Genomic DNA, 18,268 nt, shown 5'->3' on the forward strand with positions numbered 1-18,268 from the left:
CAGGGTGTGGGAGATGCTCTTCTGTTAATCCCTTTGGAAGACTCCGTGCCACCACCCCACCCTGCACCTTGGTACCAAGCCAAAGCAGCACATTTAAAGCCAGCATTTAGGATGGTGTTATGAAGCTGTATTTTAAGACAGAGATTTAAAGAATTAGCTTAAAATATTAAATACCAACCTCTGGTGGGCAAGGGGAGCTTGGAGCAGGTCTTTGGGATCCTCCAGATCTTCAGGCCTCCTGCCCTGTCCCCTATGGTCTATTCTCCCCTAACAGCCAGTGCTGCGTTTATCCCTCCCACGAAACAAAGCTGGACCACCCAGTTCAAATCACAGCTGCCTCTTTGGGGTCGCAGAACGGTGGCTAAAGTAACTGTCCCGCTCTGAGCCTGTTTACGCATCTATGCAATGGGTTGAAAGGAAACTAAGGGAGTCATCCGAGACGTTTTTGTAAATTTAATCCCTGAAATACTTAGGTATCCATTGGCGGATGGTGGAGCATGATAGTGAGTCTCATAAAAGCTCGGCCCAGCATGTGAGACTTTTCAGTCTCCGTCCCAAGTCCCACGCTTCGCCCTCTTGAGGGGTCGGGACTCGAACCTACTATCTTCGGGCTTCCCCGCCTACACCGCCCACTAGACCTCACTACCAGGACGTGTCTCCCCGGGGTCCTGCCCTCAAGGCTCCACCTACTCCCTGAACCCGCCCCTTCTCGGTCCCGCCTCCCCAGGCCCCGCCCCACTAACAGTCCCTGGTTCACGTTCGCTCCGCGCACTGCAGGTTGGGCTTCCTATCCTAAGACACGAGGACCCGCTTGGGACTGCCCCTGGCACTGCCTGAAGGGCGAATCCCAGACCCTGGAGGCCACAGTCTGGCTGGAGTCTATAACGCGGACCACGTTTGCAGAAAGTGGGAAGTTTACAAGGCATCGGAGTCCTTGCGGATGGGGTGGCGGAATGGGTTCTCACCCCCTGGCTCAGGCTCGGATGGGACAGCCTGGCGCGCGCGACGCGACCGAGGAAGGCCCTCGGAGCAGACCCCGGATATTTGTGTCAGCGCCACAGCCACCGTCCCAGCTAATGGGTCGAGACACACGGTCTCGTTCGCGGTCAGCGTGTCGCAGGGGTCGCAAGAGCCGAAGGCAGCGGAGCCGAAGCGGGAGTCGAAGCCGACATCGAAGCGGAAGCCATGGGCAGCGAAACCGGCGGCGCCGGGACGGCGAGGAGCGGCGGAGGCGACGAAGCCGGGAGCGCAGGTGGGGTCACTGCGTGATCTGTGCCGGGGATCCGGCTCCCGCCCTGGGGAGCGGGGGTTAGTCAGGAAGGGCTTTCTGGAGAAGGGGACGTCAAGCAGCGTAAGGAAGTGAGAGGTATTCCAGGCAGGGGATCCGATGTTTGGAGGGACATCAAGGAGCCCAGTGAGCGAAGCAGGTGACAAAAGTAACGGGAGACCAGATTGTGCAGATTCTTGTGTATACGGTGAGGGTTTGGCCATTATTCGTAAGGGGACCATGAGAGCATTTTGAATAGGGGAGTGACGTGGTCTCACTTTGCCGAACTCCCTCTGGCTTTCGTGGAGAAAGGACTGACTGGGGGGTGGAGGGGAGGCAGGAGTGACACCAGGGAAGAGGAAGAGGAGAATGACACAGTTGTCCAGGCAACAAATGATGATGGCCTTCACGAGACGGAGGCGGTGGGGGGCGCAATGAAAAAGTGGGTAGATTTGAGTGGGGTTTCAGAAGTAGAGGTGACAGTACTTGTTAATGGAGGTGGGTGTGAGAGGGAAGAACTGTTGATGACAGGTGGCAGGACTCAGTTGACTCCTAGGACCTGGGTCTCAGCTTCCTCATGGCCTATAGCCCTTCTCTTCTGGATGTGGGGCACCTTGCCAGACTTGGCTTGAGTCTGTTTCAGCACACAGGAACCAGCACAGTGACGGGGACTACTCCAAGACCAGCACTGGGTTCCAGTGCTGGCTCATCCCCTAACAGGCCATGACACTCGGGCCATTCTCTTCCCCACTGTGACCAACGTTTACTTGTCTGTTCCCTTAAGATTTCCATGGGGCCTCTCCAAACATACATTGTCTCCCATTCCTCCAGCCCAGCAATTTTCAACATTTTTTCGTCTCATGACACACATAAACTACTAAAATTCTGCAACATACCAAAGAAATATACTTTTTGCCGATCTGACAAAAAAAAAAAATGGGTATAATTTTGATTCATTCACACTGGATGGCTATTGTGTTGGCTGTTGTCATTTTTTTTTGTTTGTTTGACAGTCTAAGGAAAAGGATGTTGGTGTCCCTGACTAAATAATCAGGTACTGCTTATGTTAAAAAGTCCTGCAGTATACTGGTTGAAAATTGCAACTCCAGCCTGCTCTCCACACCATAACCAGAAAAGCTGTAGTCAGACACAACTGATTGCCCTCTAGGCCAAGAAGGTAGCTTTTCCTTTTGAGCCTCCTAAGATCACTGCCACCCAGGAATTCCAAGGAGTTATAAGCAGAAATATTGAAGAGATGCTTTAAACCAGGGCTTGGCCAACTACAACCTCTGACCAAGAATACTTTTTACATTTTGAAACGGTAAGGGAAAAAAATCAAAAGAACAGTATTTTATGATATGTGAAAATTATATGAAATTCAAATTTTTGGGTCCCAAAATGAAATTTCACTTGAACACACAGCCATGTCCATTTGTTTACATACCTTCCACAGCTGCTTTTTCACTACAACAGCAGAGCTGTTTTTTTACAGGAAAAAAATTTGCTGACCCTGGGTTAAGCCTAGTGTTCATACTTTAGGTCACATGGAATAATGTCTTGTTATTATCATCTTTGTTTTTTTTCTTTTTACTGTTCGTATTTGGATTATTCACAAGAATTAACCCCCCTAGATACGTAATTAATGTTGTTTATAAAAATTTGGTCACATTTATAGTCCATGTTCAAGGGCTCCAAAATAATTGGATTTCATAGATCAGATTTTTTAACATGAGCTTAATAGGTGGAACATTTAACAAACTAAAAACAGATTTAGTTTTACCTCTCCTCGCTCAAAGGCCTTAAAATACTAAAGAATCCATTCCTAGGGGCTTACTCATTCTGTTCCTTATTCCCAGTGCCCTTCCCTGGCCCTTTATTGCTGTCAATTTCATTCCCATTCACTCCTGCCCATCCTGTACGACTAGTTTAAACACCACCTTCTTTGGTACGCCCTCCTTGACACCTTGGAGAGATCAGATCCTCCAGTTCAAACACTTCCATAGCTCTTGTACCATCTAGCTCCAGCCTACCCCCTGCCCTCATCTCCTCACTCTCCCTCTTACTCTGCTCCAGCCACGTGGGGCTCCTTGCTGTTCCTTGAACTTGCCAAGTAAACTGCTACCCTAATGCCTTTGCTCTTGCTATGTCCTCTGCCTGGATCATGCTCCACCCAGATCTCTCCATAGCTTCCTCCCCCACTTCCTCCAGAGTTACCGCCTCAGGGAGACCCTCTCTTACCTTCTGTCCCCTAATTTTATTTATTTATTTATTTGTGGCTCAAAGCACTATCCAGTATCCACACTGTGTGTTTACTTGTTGATGTGAGCCCCACAAAGAAAGGGACCATCAATGCTTTGGTCAGCACTCATGTTCTCAGAACCTACAACAGTGCCTGGCGCACAGCAGGTGCTCACTGAACATAGGTCAAACAAATGACTGACCAGCAGGCAGTGAGCAGACCCTTTTGGATTCCTTCCCCAGGTCAGATTCAGAGGAAGACCAGTGGCAGCGGCGAGGGAGGCAGAGCCGGAGCCCACAACCACCACGATGGCATTCACAGGACCAGTCCTCTCAGTCTGACTCAGGCAATGAGCAGCATTGGCAGCAGCGGGCCCGCCGCCATCGGACACGCTCCTGGTTTCCACGCTCCTCCTCCTCCTCCAGCTCTGCATCCCCAGACCACTCCCAGAGCCCACGGGAGGCAGCCGCGGCCCTGAGCCAGCAACAGAGCTTGCAGGAGCGGCTGCGGCTTCGTGAGGAACGGAAGCAGCAGGCGGAGCTGATGAAGGCCTTTGAGACACCTGAGGAGAAGCGGGCCCGGCGGCTGGCCAAGAAGGAGGCCAAGGAGAGGAAGAAGCGGGAGAAGATGGGCTGGGGTGAGGAGTACATGGGCTACACCAATACCGACAACCCCTTCGGCGACAACAATCTCCTGGGTACCTTCATCTGGAATAAGGTGAGCCAGTCTTATGAAGCGCCTGGTGATTAGTTCTGTGTTTGTGCCTTCGCAAAGTCTTCCTGCCTTTCTGATTATTTTTATTTCATATACTTTTTACAAGTTCTGTTTCAACAGATGTTATTTAGCACACGTAGCATACATTTCCCAGGCTGCACTTTGCCATGTGGAATATATCTTACATGTGAGCACATACATGCACACACACACACACCGGCTCTGGCAGCTTTTATTCCATTAATTGTCTCTTGAAATGTAATATTTCAGGCATGCTTTGCCCTAAAAACCAGCCTAACCTCACCCTGCCTAGGTGGCTCAGTTGGCTGGAACATCGTCCCCTTCACCAAAAAGGTGGTTCGATCCCTGGTAGGCTCATGCCTAGGTTATGGGTTCAGTCACCTGTCAGGGTGTGTATGGGAGGCAGCTGAACAGTATTTCTCTCCCCCCCCCCTTCCTCTTTCTCTAAAAATCCACTTAAACAAACAAGCATATTCTCAGGTGAGGATTAAAAAAAATAGAACAAAAACCAAAACAGCCTAACCTCACTGTGACTGGAGAACAGGTTCTTAGTGTCACACACCCAAGATGGGATTCCGTGGTTATGCTGTGTCAGCTCAGGGCTATCATTTCATTCTTGAAAGTTACACACTGATCGTCTAACCTGCAGTCATGGTCTTCAGCACATAGCTGAAAACAACAGAATTTCTCTGGCAGTTCTGGAGGCCAGAAGTCAGAATTCAGGGTGTCTGCAGGGCTGTCCTCCACTTGGAGGATCTGGGGAGGAGACAGGAGGATCCTTCCTATCTCTTCCAGCTCCGGGGGTTGCTGGCAGCCATGGCTCACAGCTGTATCGCTCCAGTCTCTGCCTCTGTTGTAATACAGCTGTCTTCCCTCTGTGTCTTTGTCTTCATATGGCATTATCCTCTTCGTGTCTGTGTCTAAATTTCTCTCTCCGTTTAAGGACACTAGTCATTGGATTAGGGCCCAGCCTAATCCAGTATGACCTCATCTTAATTAATTACATCTGCAGAGACCCCGTTTCTGAATAAGGTCACATTCACAGCTTCCAGGTATTGAGGCATGAGCATACCTTTTGTGGGGACACAGTTTAACCTGACACAGCACCCATCAGTGGTGAGGCAGGGTGAGGGAAGGTGGGCAAAGGGAGAGGCTCAGGTGGTCACTCTTCGCCCGCACCCCAGGCGTGGTTTCTTGTCACTGTCTTGAGCACACCAAGCCCATTCTGCCTCGGCCTTTATACTCGCCATTCCTCTGCCTTAGAACACTCCCTACCTCTTCCGTGGTCGGTTCTTATCCTTCAGATCTCAGCTGGCATGGTTCCTCTTCTGAGAGGCCCTCCTGGCCCCCTTGGTCCCCCAGGTCCCCCTGGTATTCTTTATCAGAGCATCGCCCCTGCTTTCCTAGCACTTGACTAACAAACTTGTATCGTGTGCCTGCCGGGTGCTGGATTCTGTGTGGGCCCTAGGTGCACATCTACTGGCGAGGGAAACAAAGATTCTTATCTCTGTGAGACCAGTAGTTTTGTGGGGAGATGAGCTGTAATGAGTAAGTTAGCAAAGTTCACAGAGGAGAGAATGAAGGCAGGCATCAGGATGCAGTGGTGACCACAATTTAAAAAGCAGGCCCCAAAAGCTCTCATTACAAAGGTGATGTCTAAATACACATCCTGCCCCAGCTGGTGTGACTCAGTCATTTGGAGCATCATCCTGTAACTGAAAGGTTGCCAGTTCAATTCCTGATCAGGGCACATAACTGGGTTGTGGGTTCAATCCCCAGTCTAGGCACCTATGATCCCTGGTCCAGGCACGTATGGGAGCAACCAGTCAATGTTTCTCTCTCTCCCTTCCTCTCTCTCTAAAAGCAATGAAAAATTGTCCTCGGGTGAGGATATAAGTAAATACACATCCTAATTTATAATGTGTAGTTCCTGCCAAACTGTGAGCTTCACAGGGCAAGCTCTGTCCACAAGGCCTGGCACACAGTAGGCACTCAATAACTGCAAATGAAGTTTGGTTGGTGTGCGCACATGCATGCTCAGGCATTTCTTTCTCAGTCAGTCTTTCCCAGCCCATCCCGGCCTTGGGGGGTTCACCCCATGGGAAGGCTTCACTGCACACAGCTGATGTCTGTCTGAAACAAGAAACAAGAGTCACCAGGTCCCAAATGAGACTCTCCTGTGAGCTCCATAGGAACAGACTCAGCTGCCTCTTCTCTGTGCATCAGCACATGTCCTACAGCAGAGGGGGCTTTGTAGGTTGGATTGTATCAAATTGATTTTGTAGGTGGAGGTAGAGTCCATCTTTTAGTGGGAGGCAGTGAGGTGTGCCAGGGCGGGTTGCTTCTCTTAGCTTCACTCCCGTCATCTGCAAAGCAGATGCTGTGGGCCCGTCATCTCAGTCGTACACACAAGTGCGTCTGAGCTCCCTCATGATAGGTTCCAGGGAGGGCAGCAGAAGGGAGGCACCTCTGCTCAGCGGGCTTGTGGTTGATCCTTCTAGGCCCTGGAGAAGAAGGGCATCAGCCACCTGGAGGAGAAGGAGCTGAAGGAGCGGAACAAGAGAATCCAGGAGGACAATCGACTGGAGCTACAGAAGGTGGGGGTGCTGTTGGCCGGTCCACATGGGGCCAGGAGGCCTTCTTTCATAGGGGCCCAAGGCTGGTTCGCCCTTGTGTAAGTCAAAGAAGACCTGATTAGCTCTCGTGGAAAGCCCAGGGGATGCTGGCTTATGCACAGCTGGATTCCGGGGCTCAGGCAGTGTCTCCAGTAAGCTGCCCCTCTCCACCTCGGTTCTGCTGGCCCCTGGGCTTTATTCTCAAATGCTCCTCTCAGCACCAGGCTGCTGTGTCTCTGGTAGAAAGAGCCTCCTCTCCCAAGGCCTCTCTGAAACCTCAGGCATTCCTGGACCGCCCCCTGTGTCTAGGGCTGGTGGGTGGGGGCCAGGCATGGGTTGTAGTCCCAGCCCTGACCCAAGGGGACCCCATGGCCTGAGAGGGCACAGGGAAGGCTCCGCAAGCCCCCCATCCAACTGTCTCACCTTCATCTTCTCTGTGCACCCTCCAGGTGAAGCAGCTAAGGCTGGAGCGGGAGCGGGAGAAGGCCATGCGTGAGCAAGAGCTAGAGATGCTGCAGCGGGAGAAGGAGGCGGAACACTTCAAGACATGGGAAGAGCAAGAGGACAACTTCCACCTCCAGCAGGCCAAACTTCGGTTCTGTGCGGGGGGCCAGGGGGGAGCGGGGAGGGGCTGCCCACCACCACCCTTTGTTTGCCACCACCCTGTGTCCCTCCACCTTCACCCACTAGCCTGCCTCTGGACCCAGACACATGGATCCTGTTCCTGCCCCAGGGCCTTTGCACTTGCTATTCATGCTTCCTAGAACCTGCTGTCCCTACTGCTCCCCCCTCACCCTTTGGGTTTCTGCCTTTTGCCTCTCTCTGGCACTAGTCCCTGCCTTTTGTCTCTTTTCTGGCACTAGTCCCCAGTCTGGCACTAGACCTGTTACTGGGGCGTCCCCGCTCCCACACTGGGCTGGGTACAGAGGATGCACCAACTCCATGTGGCAAAGCTGCACAAGCTGAGTAGAGTATGCTGGGCCCTGGGCCTCACTGACTGTCCTAGTCCCTCACCCACAACCCATAGGGGTGTTTGCTCATCAGCTGCATTTATAGGCAAGGAAAATGAGGCTCCTGGGGATTATGAGTTGTCCACGGCCACACACACATCTGAGCCTACAGCCCGGTGTTTGTGCACTGGAAGCCCACCCCCAGCCCCTTCCTAGTCCTTCCTGCCAGCCACACCAGTCCTGGCCAGGGGCTCAGACCTTCCTGATGGTGGGGCCCCCCAGGTTAGTGTAGGGTCAGCCGCTGACCTGTGTCCCTGCAGGCATAACACTGAGGGTCCCGATCTCCCGGTCTGGGCAGCCCATCCCCTGAGAAGAGGTGGTTCTCTCTAACCCCTGGCTCCACTCCTGCTCACTGCTCTTCAGACCCCACGTTCACTCCGGTCCCTGCCCCTTTCTGGGCCTGGGCCTCCTGGATAATCTGTCTTCTGCACCTGCTTCTACCTCTTTCGGGAAGCCTGCCTTGACCACCCACCCCTGCAAACAAGGCTCCTCCCTGGCTCCCACACCTGTCACCCACGTGGGCAGGATTTTGAGAGGGAGGTCACAGCCTGAGCTGTGATACCACCCCTCTGCTCCCTGTAGCTCCAAGATTCGAATCCGGGACGGACGGGCAAAGCCCATTGATCTGCTGGCCAAGTATATCAGCGCCGAGGACGATGACCTGGCTGTCGAGATGCACGAGCCTTACACCTTCCTCAATGGCCTCACAGTGGCTGACATGGAGGACCTGCTGGAGGACATCCAGGTACTGCCCAGCCCCACCACCCACCTCCCTGTTCTCCCTAAGACATGCCTTTACCCCACCCCTTTGTGCCTCTTCCTCCAGGTATACATGGAACTCGAGCAGGGCAAGAATGTGGACTTCTGGCGGGACATGACCATCATCACGGAGGATGAGATCTCTAAGCTCCGCAAGCTGGAGGCCTCGGGCAAGGGCCCAGGTAATTCAGGGTCAGCACCAACCCTGAGCCAGCTGAACAGAAAGACACCAGGGTGTGCTCTTGGGATCACATTATCTTCATTGGTGGGAGTTGCCAAGGGCCGGGTGATGCAACTGCAAGCCAGCCTCAGGTGCTCTGCAGACCTCAGTTGGTTTTTCTCTCCAGCCCTCTGGAGACCTCTATGAGAGCCACCAGGGGGCAGCACTGAGCAGTGGGAGCCCCGGGGCCCAGGACGTGGGATGGCAGAGCTTCCTTTGAATAGTCAGTCACTCAGCAGTGCTGAGCCTCCCTGGGAACAGTGCCAGCGGGGGCTTTTTTGTGTGGGTTTCAAGTTTTCTCCTGAGGCTCAGTCTGAGTGAGAACAGGATGCAGCTCTGCTTAGTCGGAAACCCCGTGCACCCCAGTCTGTTCAACCTGGTGTTCTTTTTTAACTCAGTTTTCTTTTCATCAAAATGATTGCAAGCATACATTCACAAGGGAAATGAATGCCCCAGATGTGGTCCTTAGTCACCTGGGTGCAGAATCACTCCGGTTGAGAACCACTACTCTAAAAGCTCATGACCAGCGACGGCATGCCCACCTCTCCAATCCCCTAAAGCCACCAGCTGTAACAATTACGGCTTCTGTGAGCCTCGTGTTCCTGTTGCTGAGTTTCATCCTTCATCACCTACTCTAGTGGCTGAGGGTGTGGGCCCTCCCTCCCACCTGGCCTGTGTAAATGTTATTTGTAGCCGAGACAACTTCCTTCCTCTAATGAAAAAGACGAGTATCTATTGTTTTCGTAAATGCAGTTTTGTTTCTCACAGTCTCTTAGCAGGAAGATCCTGCAGAACTTCCGGAGAAAGGAAGGGAAACTTTGTTGTCAGAAATGTGTGTCCAGGAAATCTCCTCTGGTGGCAGCAGGACTGGGTATAGAACTGGAAGGGCGCTGTGCGGCTGGTGGACAGAGAAACAGTTATGAGCATGGCTTTTGGGTGCAAATCCAGGCCGCTGGGCAGCTCAGCGACCTCAGCTGGTTGGCTACTTCCTGGGTGGGGGGTGTACCTTTCGTAGCATGGGGATGGTAAAGCCCTCCAGGAGGAGTAAGAATGGAGAGAAATGAGACGCTGGAAATAGTGCCTGCAGACTTGTCGCTGACTGTCCACCACTGACCCCAGCCTTCCAGCCGAGCTGTGCAGGTGCTCAGACACATCAAGTAGCCCATCACGCTTCCTTTTTCTTGTCCCCAGCCCCTTCGCCCCCACCTCCCGAGGCAGAGGGTTGGCCTCTACCACCCCCCTGAGTCTCCCTTCATTTTTGTGCAATGAGGGAGCCCCTCTTTGTGGGACCCCACATCTCTTTTTTGTGGTGTGTGCTCTCGCCTTGGTGGGGCACATTTGCTGTAGCTTCTGGAGGAAGGCAGGTGGTCCTTTGATGCCCTGTGTGTCAGCAAATGCTTATCTCTCCCTCGGGCTGGTGGCAGCGGGGCTGGATATAGACTTTGGGAGTAGGATGTTTTCTTGAGAGGCTAAAGACTCTGCCCCGCTGGCTAGAGGGACATCCCACATGTCTGCACACTTCCAGCGTTCTGTCGGTGGATGTTTGGGTGGCATCCAGGCCTAAGACATGGCTTCCTTTAAAATGTCTCAGCAGTTCTTGGCTTCTTCAGGAGCAGCACCAGTAGGGCTCTCTGTGTTGTTAGTTTTCAGCGGTGGCTGCACCTGTTTGAGTGAGGGCAGGACTCGGTTCTGATGGCCCTGGTATCGGGGTTGTTGCTGAGTTCAGTTTTGGTCCCGTGATGTTTCTGTACCTGTCTCAGACCAAAGCCAGGCTGCCAGCCTGTAGGTTGACCACTGTGTCCAGCACTGTTGAGGGCCAGGGACTCCAGTCCCTCTCACTCCTCTCTGGTCAGCTGTGACCATGCGGCCAGTGGCAGGGGTTCTTGAATCCTACTTTTGAGCAGGGAGCATGAGCTGATCGCCCACTCCCTCATTCACCCAGCTGCGTACAGAGCTCCCTGAGGACCAGCCCAGTGCTGGGAACACAGCACTGGGAAGCTCAGGGAGGCCCCTGCCCTTGGGAAGCCGTGTATCAGGTGTGCAGGCCAAGGGACCAATCTTGTGATCAGGGAAGGCTTGCTGTAGAAGGTACGTTCTTGCCGAGTGCTGAGGATGGGTATTGCTGATAGAAAGTACGTGTGCAAAGGCCCTAGGGCAGGGGATGTGCTTGGCATGTTTGGTGAGCAACAAGGAGGCTGATGCAACCAAGCACGTAGGTTTAAGCAGTATTCGGCCCCCAGCCCATGATAAATGTGGGGACAGACTTCCCTGCAGGACAAAGGGGCCTAACTCTCTCGGGGTGGTGTCGGAACTCCCTGCAGCCCCTGGGACGTAAGCAGTTCTTCCAGCTGTGGTGGCGTGTCCTCTGTGCCAGACACAGCACAGCGCTCATATGCGTGGTCTCATAAGGCTTCACAGGTGGAAAACTGAGGCCCAAGGAGGGTGAGCCACTTGCCCAAGGTCACACAGCGAAGACTGGCAGAGCAGGAGCTGAATTCCAAGCAGTCTGGCTCCTAGGACACCCTGCCTGGCGCTCCCGTGTGGTTGAGGGGAGGCAGTGGTGAGCCAGATGGGTAGGCCGGACACCTGGGTCCCAACCTGGTGCTGAGTGGCCCCTGCTTTACTGCAGGTGAGCGGCGAGAGGGCGTCAACACCTCGGTCAGCTCTGATGTGCAGTCAGTCTTCAAAGGGAAGACGTACAGCCAGCTGCAGGTCATCTTCCAGGGTATCGAGGGCAAGATCCGGGCTGGGGGCCCCAACCTAGACATGGGATACTGGGAGAGCCTACTGCAACAGCTGCGTGCCCACATGGCACGTGCCAGGTAAGCGGGCAGCGGCCTCAGCTCAGCTGGGCACTGTCCTGGGTGGGTCCTATCACGCTTGGGGTCTTGCCTGGGGACAGGAGCCACCTCCATCATGCCTGCTGGGAGAGGCTGGTCCCTAAGTAACCTTGGGAACCAGAGACCAGCAGCACCTCAGCCAGAGGCCCCTGCCATGCTCTCGTGCCCCTGCCTGCTGTCTGGCCCCGGGAGTTCGGGCAGGGCCTCCTGTAGTGGCCTGCCTCCCTTATGGCCTTTACGGGGCACCTGACCTTTGTCTCCCATACGGGCAGCAGACATAACAGGGAGGCCCCAGGCTGCCGGTCCCTGCCTTCTGCGGGTCCCACACACCCTGTGTACAAATTCTCAGCATGCTTGGCACTGCTGTGTAAACACAGAGTCTGCCTGCCACTGCTCATGCCTCTAAATTTATCTTCCCTGCCTGCTCCGCCTCTCATTCCAGCCCATTAGGTTACACCCGCATGTGAATACCCTGGTACCCAGACCTGCCCCCTCCCAGCCATGGGAGAGTTCTCTGGGGTCCGCAACCCCAAGTCCCATTTTTTCATGGCCAAAGCCTTGAGCCTGCAATGGCCATGCTGGGCTGGAGCCCCAGCCTGTGTTGTAATTACTTACTGTCCTGTCAAACTCTGTTCTCGCAGCAAAGGGTGGGAGGTGGGTCCTGAGAAAGTCTGAGGGAGAATGGGCGCCCCTTCCCCACCCAGTCAGGCTGACCACCCAGCCCATGTTCCAGGCTCCGTGAGCGGCACCAGGATGTGCTGCGGCAGAAGCTCTACAAGTTGAAGCAGGAGCAGGGTGTGGAGAGTGAGCCACTGTTCCCCATCCTCAAGCAGGAGCCCCAGTCTCCTGGCCACAGGTAGGCCCAGCTCAAAAGTCCCCCAAGATGGAACCTCCCACCCCACAGGGTCCCACCTACCTCTGGAGGGGTCAGGGCAGCCACCCACCCAGCCTTCTCTCCTTAAAGCCTAGAGCCGGAGGTCCCGACCCTGACCCCCCCCGGGCCCTCCTTGGAGGGCGGCTCTGTGGAGCCTGAGGCGGAGGGGGCAACACCAGCCGAGGGCGAAGCAGAGGGGGAGGCTGTGCTCATGGAGGAGGACCTGATCCAGCAGAGTCTGGACGACTACGACGCTGGCAAGTACAGCCCCCGGCTGCTCACGGCCCACGAGTTGCCGCTGGACGCACACGTGCTGGAGCCTGATGAGGACCTGCAGCGCTTGCAGCTGTCACGGCAGCAGCTCCAGGTCACAGGTGTGCACAGGGAGCAAATGAGGCCATCAGTTGGGTGTGGGCAGCAAAAGGGTTGGGGCAAGAGGCTCCTGGGGCTGGGGCTGGCCGAAGGGCTTAATGGCGAACCTCTTTCTGTCCCTCTCCCTCCCTGTCTCTGAGCATCTATGTACTTTTCCGCTCGCTCATCATTCAGTTGAGTTGATGACCGGCCGGCCCCAAGGACAGAGAGAGAGTCGTTTTTACTTCCTGTGCCCAGCCCGGCTGTGAGCTGCTCTTGCTGTTTGCCGGGGGTGCGCCTCGGCCTCCCTGAGCTACTGTTGTCCTGGGTACAGAGGAGTAACAATCTCAGAAGGGCCCCTGCCCAGGGTCCCCCAGCAGATTTTTAATCAGCAGTCTCTCCGGCCACTCAGCAGGGGACACATGGTGTTTGGTACCCACACAGGGAGAACAGTGAGCATAGATGGCCAAGGACAGTGGCACAGGCAGGCAGGGCATGTTGGGAGCTGGGGTCTGCCACATCGTGTGTCTTTACCCTGAGCCTCAGTTCTCCTGTGAGAGGTCTGGCAGGGTGGGATGGGCTCTTGGGCCTCCTGCACACCTCCCTGGGAGTGCGGTCCAGGCTCCCCGTGATGGGGAAACAGGCTCACTGGTACCTCAGTCCCTGATAGTGGCCGCCTTGCCCACAGGTGATGCAAGCGAGAGTGCGGAGGACATCTTCTTCCGGCGGGCCAAGGAGGGCATGGGCCAGGACGAGGCGCAGTTCAGCGTGGAGATGCCACTGACCGGCAAGGCCTACCTGTGGGCCGACAAGTACCGGCCGCGCAAGCCACGCTTCTTCAACCGTGTGCACACGGGCTTTGAGTGGAACAAGTACAACCAGACACACTATGACTTTGACAATCCGCCACCCAAGATCGTGCAAGGCTACAAGTTCAACATCTTCTACCCTGACCTCATTGATAAGCGCTCCACTCCCGAGTACTTCCTGGAGGCCTGCCCTGACAACAAGGATTTTGCCACCCTGCGCTTCCACGCTGGTCCGCCCTATGAGGATATTGCCTTCAAGATCGTCAACCGCGAGTGGGAGTACTCACACCGCCATGGCTTCCGCTGCCAGTTCGCCAATGGCATCTTCCAGCTCTGGTTCCACTTCAAACGCTACCGTTACCGGCGGTGATGGCCCCGCATTCTTCCCAAAGCACCCGACTGGAGTGGCGAGGCCGGCAGCCTTCCCTGGTTGGTTCCCAGCCCACCTCAGGCTGGGCCTCCCCCTCACTAGCCTTACTTTCTCTGCGTGAACAGCGAGCAAGTCACAGGGGAACTGCCTCTGTGAGAGGTGAGGGCTGACCAGGACAGGCTGGCCCAGGATTGTGACATGCGTGGTGGCACGGCTGGTGGGGACTCTTTGAGCCCAGGCAACCCAGCAAGCGTCAGCCAACCTCTCTGCTCGCGTGGGCACACTAAGGCGCAGGCCCCGCCCTAGGCCAGCCCTGTAGTGCAGGCCCTTCGCTGGGGGCAGCACGAGGCCCAGACAAGGGGCACCAAGCTTTTGAGGGGCAGGAAATCCAAATTCGGAGCACTGATTGGCCCTCGACACAGCCTGCTGCTACAGCGCCCACACACCTGGCCCCTTCCCAGCCAGACTCCCTCAGAGCCCACACCAGTGGAGCCTGGTCCCAGCTGTGCCAGGTTCTAAAGTCTCTCTTGAGGGACGTCCCACTCACCTTACCCTGGTGCTGGCTGTGGGGTCAGTCTCCTCCCAAGTGAGGATGAAGAACATGTCATCCACCATGATGTCCAGGAACCAAGGGTCTGTTGTGGAGACATCTGCAGCCTAAGGTGGAAAGAGCCTGCACCAAACCCTGCAGCGCCACCTCCCGGCTCCTCAGACAGCCCCACCCTGTACCTGATTTTGTCTGGAAATATTTTAGGTGGTTTCTCTAAAGACTTTTTTAGGTGGGGAGGGGAAAATCTTTTTTATTTTCATCTAACTGATCTCATAAGAGTATGATTTTTTTTAAATAAACACTTTATTTTAGAATAACTGGAGTTTCAGAAATGCTGGAAAGGTAGCCCCAGGCTCCTACCCCCACATCCAGCTGTCCCTATTGTTAATGTCTCATGTAACCACGGCACATTTTTCTGTACAACTAAGGCATCAACCAAGAAGACCTTTTAAAAACCACAACACATAAAAATAGTCAACAGTTGTCCTTAGGAAGCTTCTTACAGTCAGTGGGTTTCTTCTGTCACTGCCTCAGGCCTGTCAGCCATCTCTTCCGTTAGGAGGGCATGGTCATAAACGGCCCAGACCTGACCACAGACGCCAGGCGGTGAGTAGCTGCTCGCCTAGGGCAGCTAAAGTCCCTCTGGCCAATTGGCACCCTCTTCACCCTGCAGACCCTGGCTGACCCAACCACCTTGATCCAGTACGAAGAATATCCTTATGGCAGCACAAGGGCCATTTCTGTCCCCTTTGGAACCCTTGGGAGCCAGCAGCCACTACCGGTCGATCGTGGCCTACTTGCCTGTCACTGAGTGCAGGGCAGGCCCCAGAAGCGTTTTTTTGTGCCTAGCCCAGGGCTTAGGCAGCAGATGGGCAAGGCCCCACTCTGTTCTCACAGCCTGGGCTGTGTGTGGCTGCTGCGGCCCAGCCCCGACCTCGTATCAGCTCTACGTGACAGGAATTATGTCCATTTGGGAAAACAGGCTCGTCGAGGGCCATGTTTTCAAACATAGAAAGAGGCAGGGTTCAGACTGGAACTTCTCCAACGTGGAGAGCCACCACCCACATCCCAGCCTCAGTTTCCCCACCTGCCCCCAGGAGACTCCTCCCAGCCACAGTGTCCCCCATAGAGTCCAGGAAGCGTGTTCATCCCAAGGGAGAAGGTGACCATCCACCGACTTGCTGGGTGTGTTTAGCCGGGAGCCCCTGATCAGGAGGGAGGAGAGCTGGGCTCTGGCGCCTGCAGCCCAAGGACTTAGGCTGGAGTGGGGGTGGGGGAGGCACTGAGCCTGAGGGACCTCAGACTAGATACTGAAGACTTCCTGGGGGAGGGCTGCTGAGCGGAGGAGGAGGGTGGAGCCTGTCTTGCAGGGGGAGAGAGCAGGTTCGCCCAGGGCCGAGGACACAGCAGGTCTGAATGCAAGCTCAGGAGCTGGACTCTCCCCAGGGCCCTGGGGAACCATTGGGGTGAACGCTGAGCAGGGACACAAGCTGGGTGTCAAGGAGACCCCTCAGGCAGACTGGAGGCACTGCATCCGTCCAGCTGCCCCTCACCTCCACCCTGGCCCAAGCTGCCCCCAATCCCCACCCCAGCCTCTTCCTGCTGGCTGTATCCAAATCCAAAAATAGATAGTCCCTGCCTGGTCCCCCACCGGAAACCACAGCCATGGGGGGCACATCCTGAGCCTGGCCTCTGCTCCGACCATCTGGCCTGCGCCGCCCCCCCCCCCGCCCCCCGCCGCCACCCCAGGCCATCTCAGTGTCTTTCAAGCCTCCCCTGTGCCAAGTGAGCTAGGAGGGGGTAAACAGAGGCTAGCAGACCTCCAGCCACTGGCCCAGGAGGTTGGGGGAAGCCCAGAGCTCGAGTTCAAGTCCTACCCATGTGCAGCCTTGGCCATGTCATTTCCTCCCTCTGGGCCTCAGTTTCCCCATTTATAAAATGAGCATCTTTACCTCCTTTGCAAGAGCTGCAGTGAGACCCAGACTAAATTCGAGTCAAGTGTGCATCTCCGAACCCGGCCCTGGCTCTGTCCCAGAAGGAGCATTGTCCTTCTTATCTCTGGACAGAGGAAGTGGGAATGGAAGTCTTCCCGCCATCTCTCCCCCCACCTCCCCCATCTGGAGGCCCAGCCCCGCATCCTCTTCTGACCACATCAAGCCCTCACTGCAGTTCAAGGCCTCATGCTCTCTCTTGCCTCCAGTCTTGCACGTATTATTTCTGTCATGTCTCTTGCATCTGGGGAACACCTACACATCCCACAAAGCAGCAGTTCATAGGCCTCCCCAGAGCAGGCCTCCCTGGCTCACCTTCTGGGCTCCCCAGTGCCCCATTGCTTCCTCTGGCCGAGCTGTGACTGCCGGTGGTTAGGGCTGTGTCTAGCTCTGTCTTTCTCCAGCCTGGGGGGTCCTTGAGAACACAAGTCTTGTGTCCAGTCCTACCTGGGGTTCATAGCTGTCCACCAAATGGGCTGGAGGACACAGTTGTCCTTGAAAAGGGATTAAAGGGGAGCAAGACTGTCAAGGCTTTACAGAGGAGAGGTCCTTGGAACCAGGGCTCTGCCAGATGCATCGGAGTTGGACGGCTCCTTGCCATTCAAGAGAAGTTAGGGTTAAATGGCTCAGGAACTCAAAGAATGGGATGGGAACGGGGGAGGGGCCATCTGGAGGAATGGGGTGTGAGCCAAGGCCGGAACATGGTAGGCAGGAAAGCCAGAGAAGGGGCTTCCCGACAGACCTCAGGGAGTACAAGGCTAGAGTCAGTCTTCACTCAGATCCTGCTCTTGTGTGCCCCTCCCAGGCTCCAAGAACTGGGCGGGGAGGGCTCAAGGCCAAACTAGCCAGTCACGGTCCATTCTAGGCCCTAACTCTGGATGAGCAAGGCCCAAGGTTGCCCCTCCATGCCTAGGCCTTTGGGCCCTCTCAACCCACGTAAGGGCCAGGACTGTGGGCAGGAAGGGCCTTCAAGAAGCTCCTCACTTTCGTGCAGCACGGGCCAGCCACCATGCATTTGCTCTAGCTGTGTCCAGCCTGGTCACTTTGGGCTGATAAGACCCTGGCCCAGAGCCCCGAGTGTGTCTGGGGCTTTCGAGGAAGTAGACCCTGCCTGGGAAGCCCATTCCAGAGCCATGTTCCTGCTCTGCGGCCTCAACCTCCAAATCATTCCCACAGTGACAGACTCCAGCCCTTCCCCACCCTGCACTGCGGGGAGGGGAAGCACCCTCCCCGCCCGGACCGCAGGCTTCCCTGCCCCCGGCCCCAGTGCCCTGTCTCAGCCTTTGTCTCATGGGCCCCTCCTCAGGACTGCCCTCTCCCTCAGTCACCCACAGCCCTCTCCGCTCACCTGCTCCAGGAAGCCCTGTCTCAGAAGGCTGCCCACTGAGCTTCTGGCTGGAGAGTCTTGCCGCCCCTCCCCTCTAAACACCCTGCACCCCCAACCCCCAGCCCTGGCAGCCGCCTCAAATCCACCTACCGTGTGCCAGACCCAACCCCAGCGGGTTCACCAGCTCTCAGCCTGAGTGGGGGTTCTGGGCACCCTGGGGAGCTGACCCTGCCTTACTCAGAACGTGCCCGCCCCCTCCGTGCCTCGGATGCTGCCCAGACCGTGAATAATGCCGCGGGAGCTACTGGAGG

At 55.5% G+C, this 18,268-nt stretch overlaps 1 protein-coding gene across 1 annotated transcript; it reads left to right on the forward strand.

Moving 5' to 3' along the window:
* Positions 1-1,035: 1,035 nt before the first annotated feature.
* CACTIN (cactin, spliceosome C complex subunit) lies at positions 1,036-14,907 on the forward strand. Its single transcript, XM_054578060.1, has 10 exons — positions 1,036-1,252; positions 3,749-4,223; positions 6,743-6,838; positions 7,306-7,451; positions 8,449-8,611; positions 8,693-8,807; positions 11,475-11,667; positions 12,419-12,541; positions 12,650-12,933; positions 13,599-14,907. The coding sequence occupies exons 1-10, from the start codon at positions 1,077-1,079 to the stop codon at positions 14,087-14,089; spliced, it is 2,262 nt and encodes a 753-aa protein (XP_054434035.1). The 5' UTR covers positions 1,036-1,076; the 3' UTR covers positions 14,090-14,907.
* Positions 14,908-18,268: the final 3,361 nt, after the last annotated feature.

The sequence above is a fragment of the Pteronotus mesoamericanus genome, unplaced genomic scaffold (assembly GCF_021234165.1).
Source record: "Pteronotus mesoamericanus isolate MK-2021 breed Mesoamerican mustached bat unplaced genomic scaffold, CSHL_Meso_final contig_482, whole genome shotgun sequence".
In the NCBI taxonomy this organism is placed as follows: Eukaryota; Metazoa; Chordata; class Mammalia; order Chiroptera; family Mormoopidae; genus Pteronotus; species Pteronotus mesoamericanus.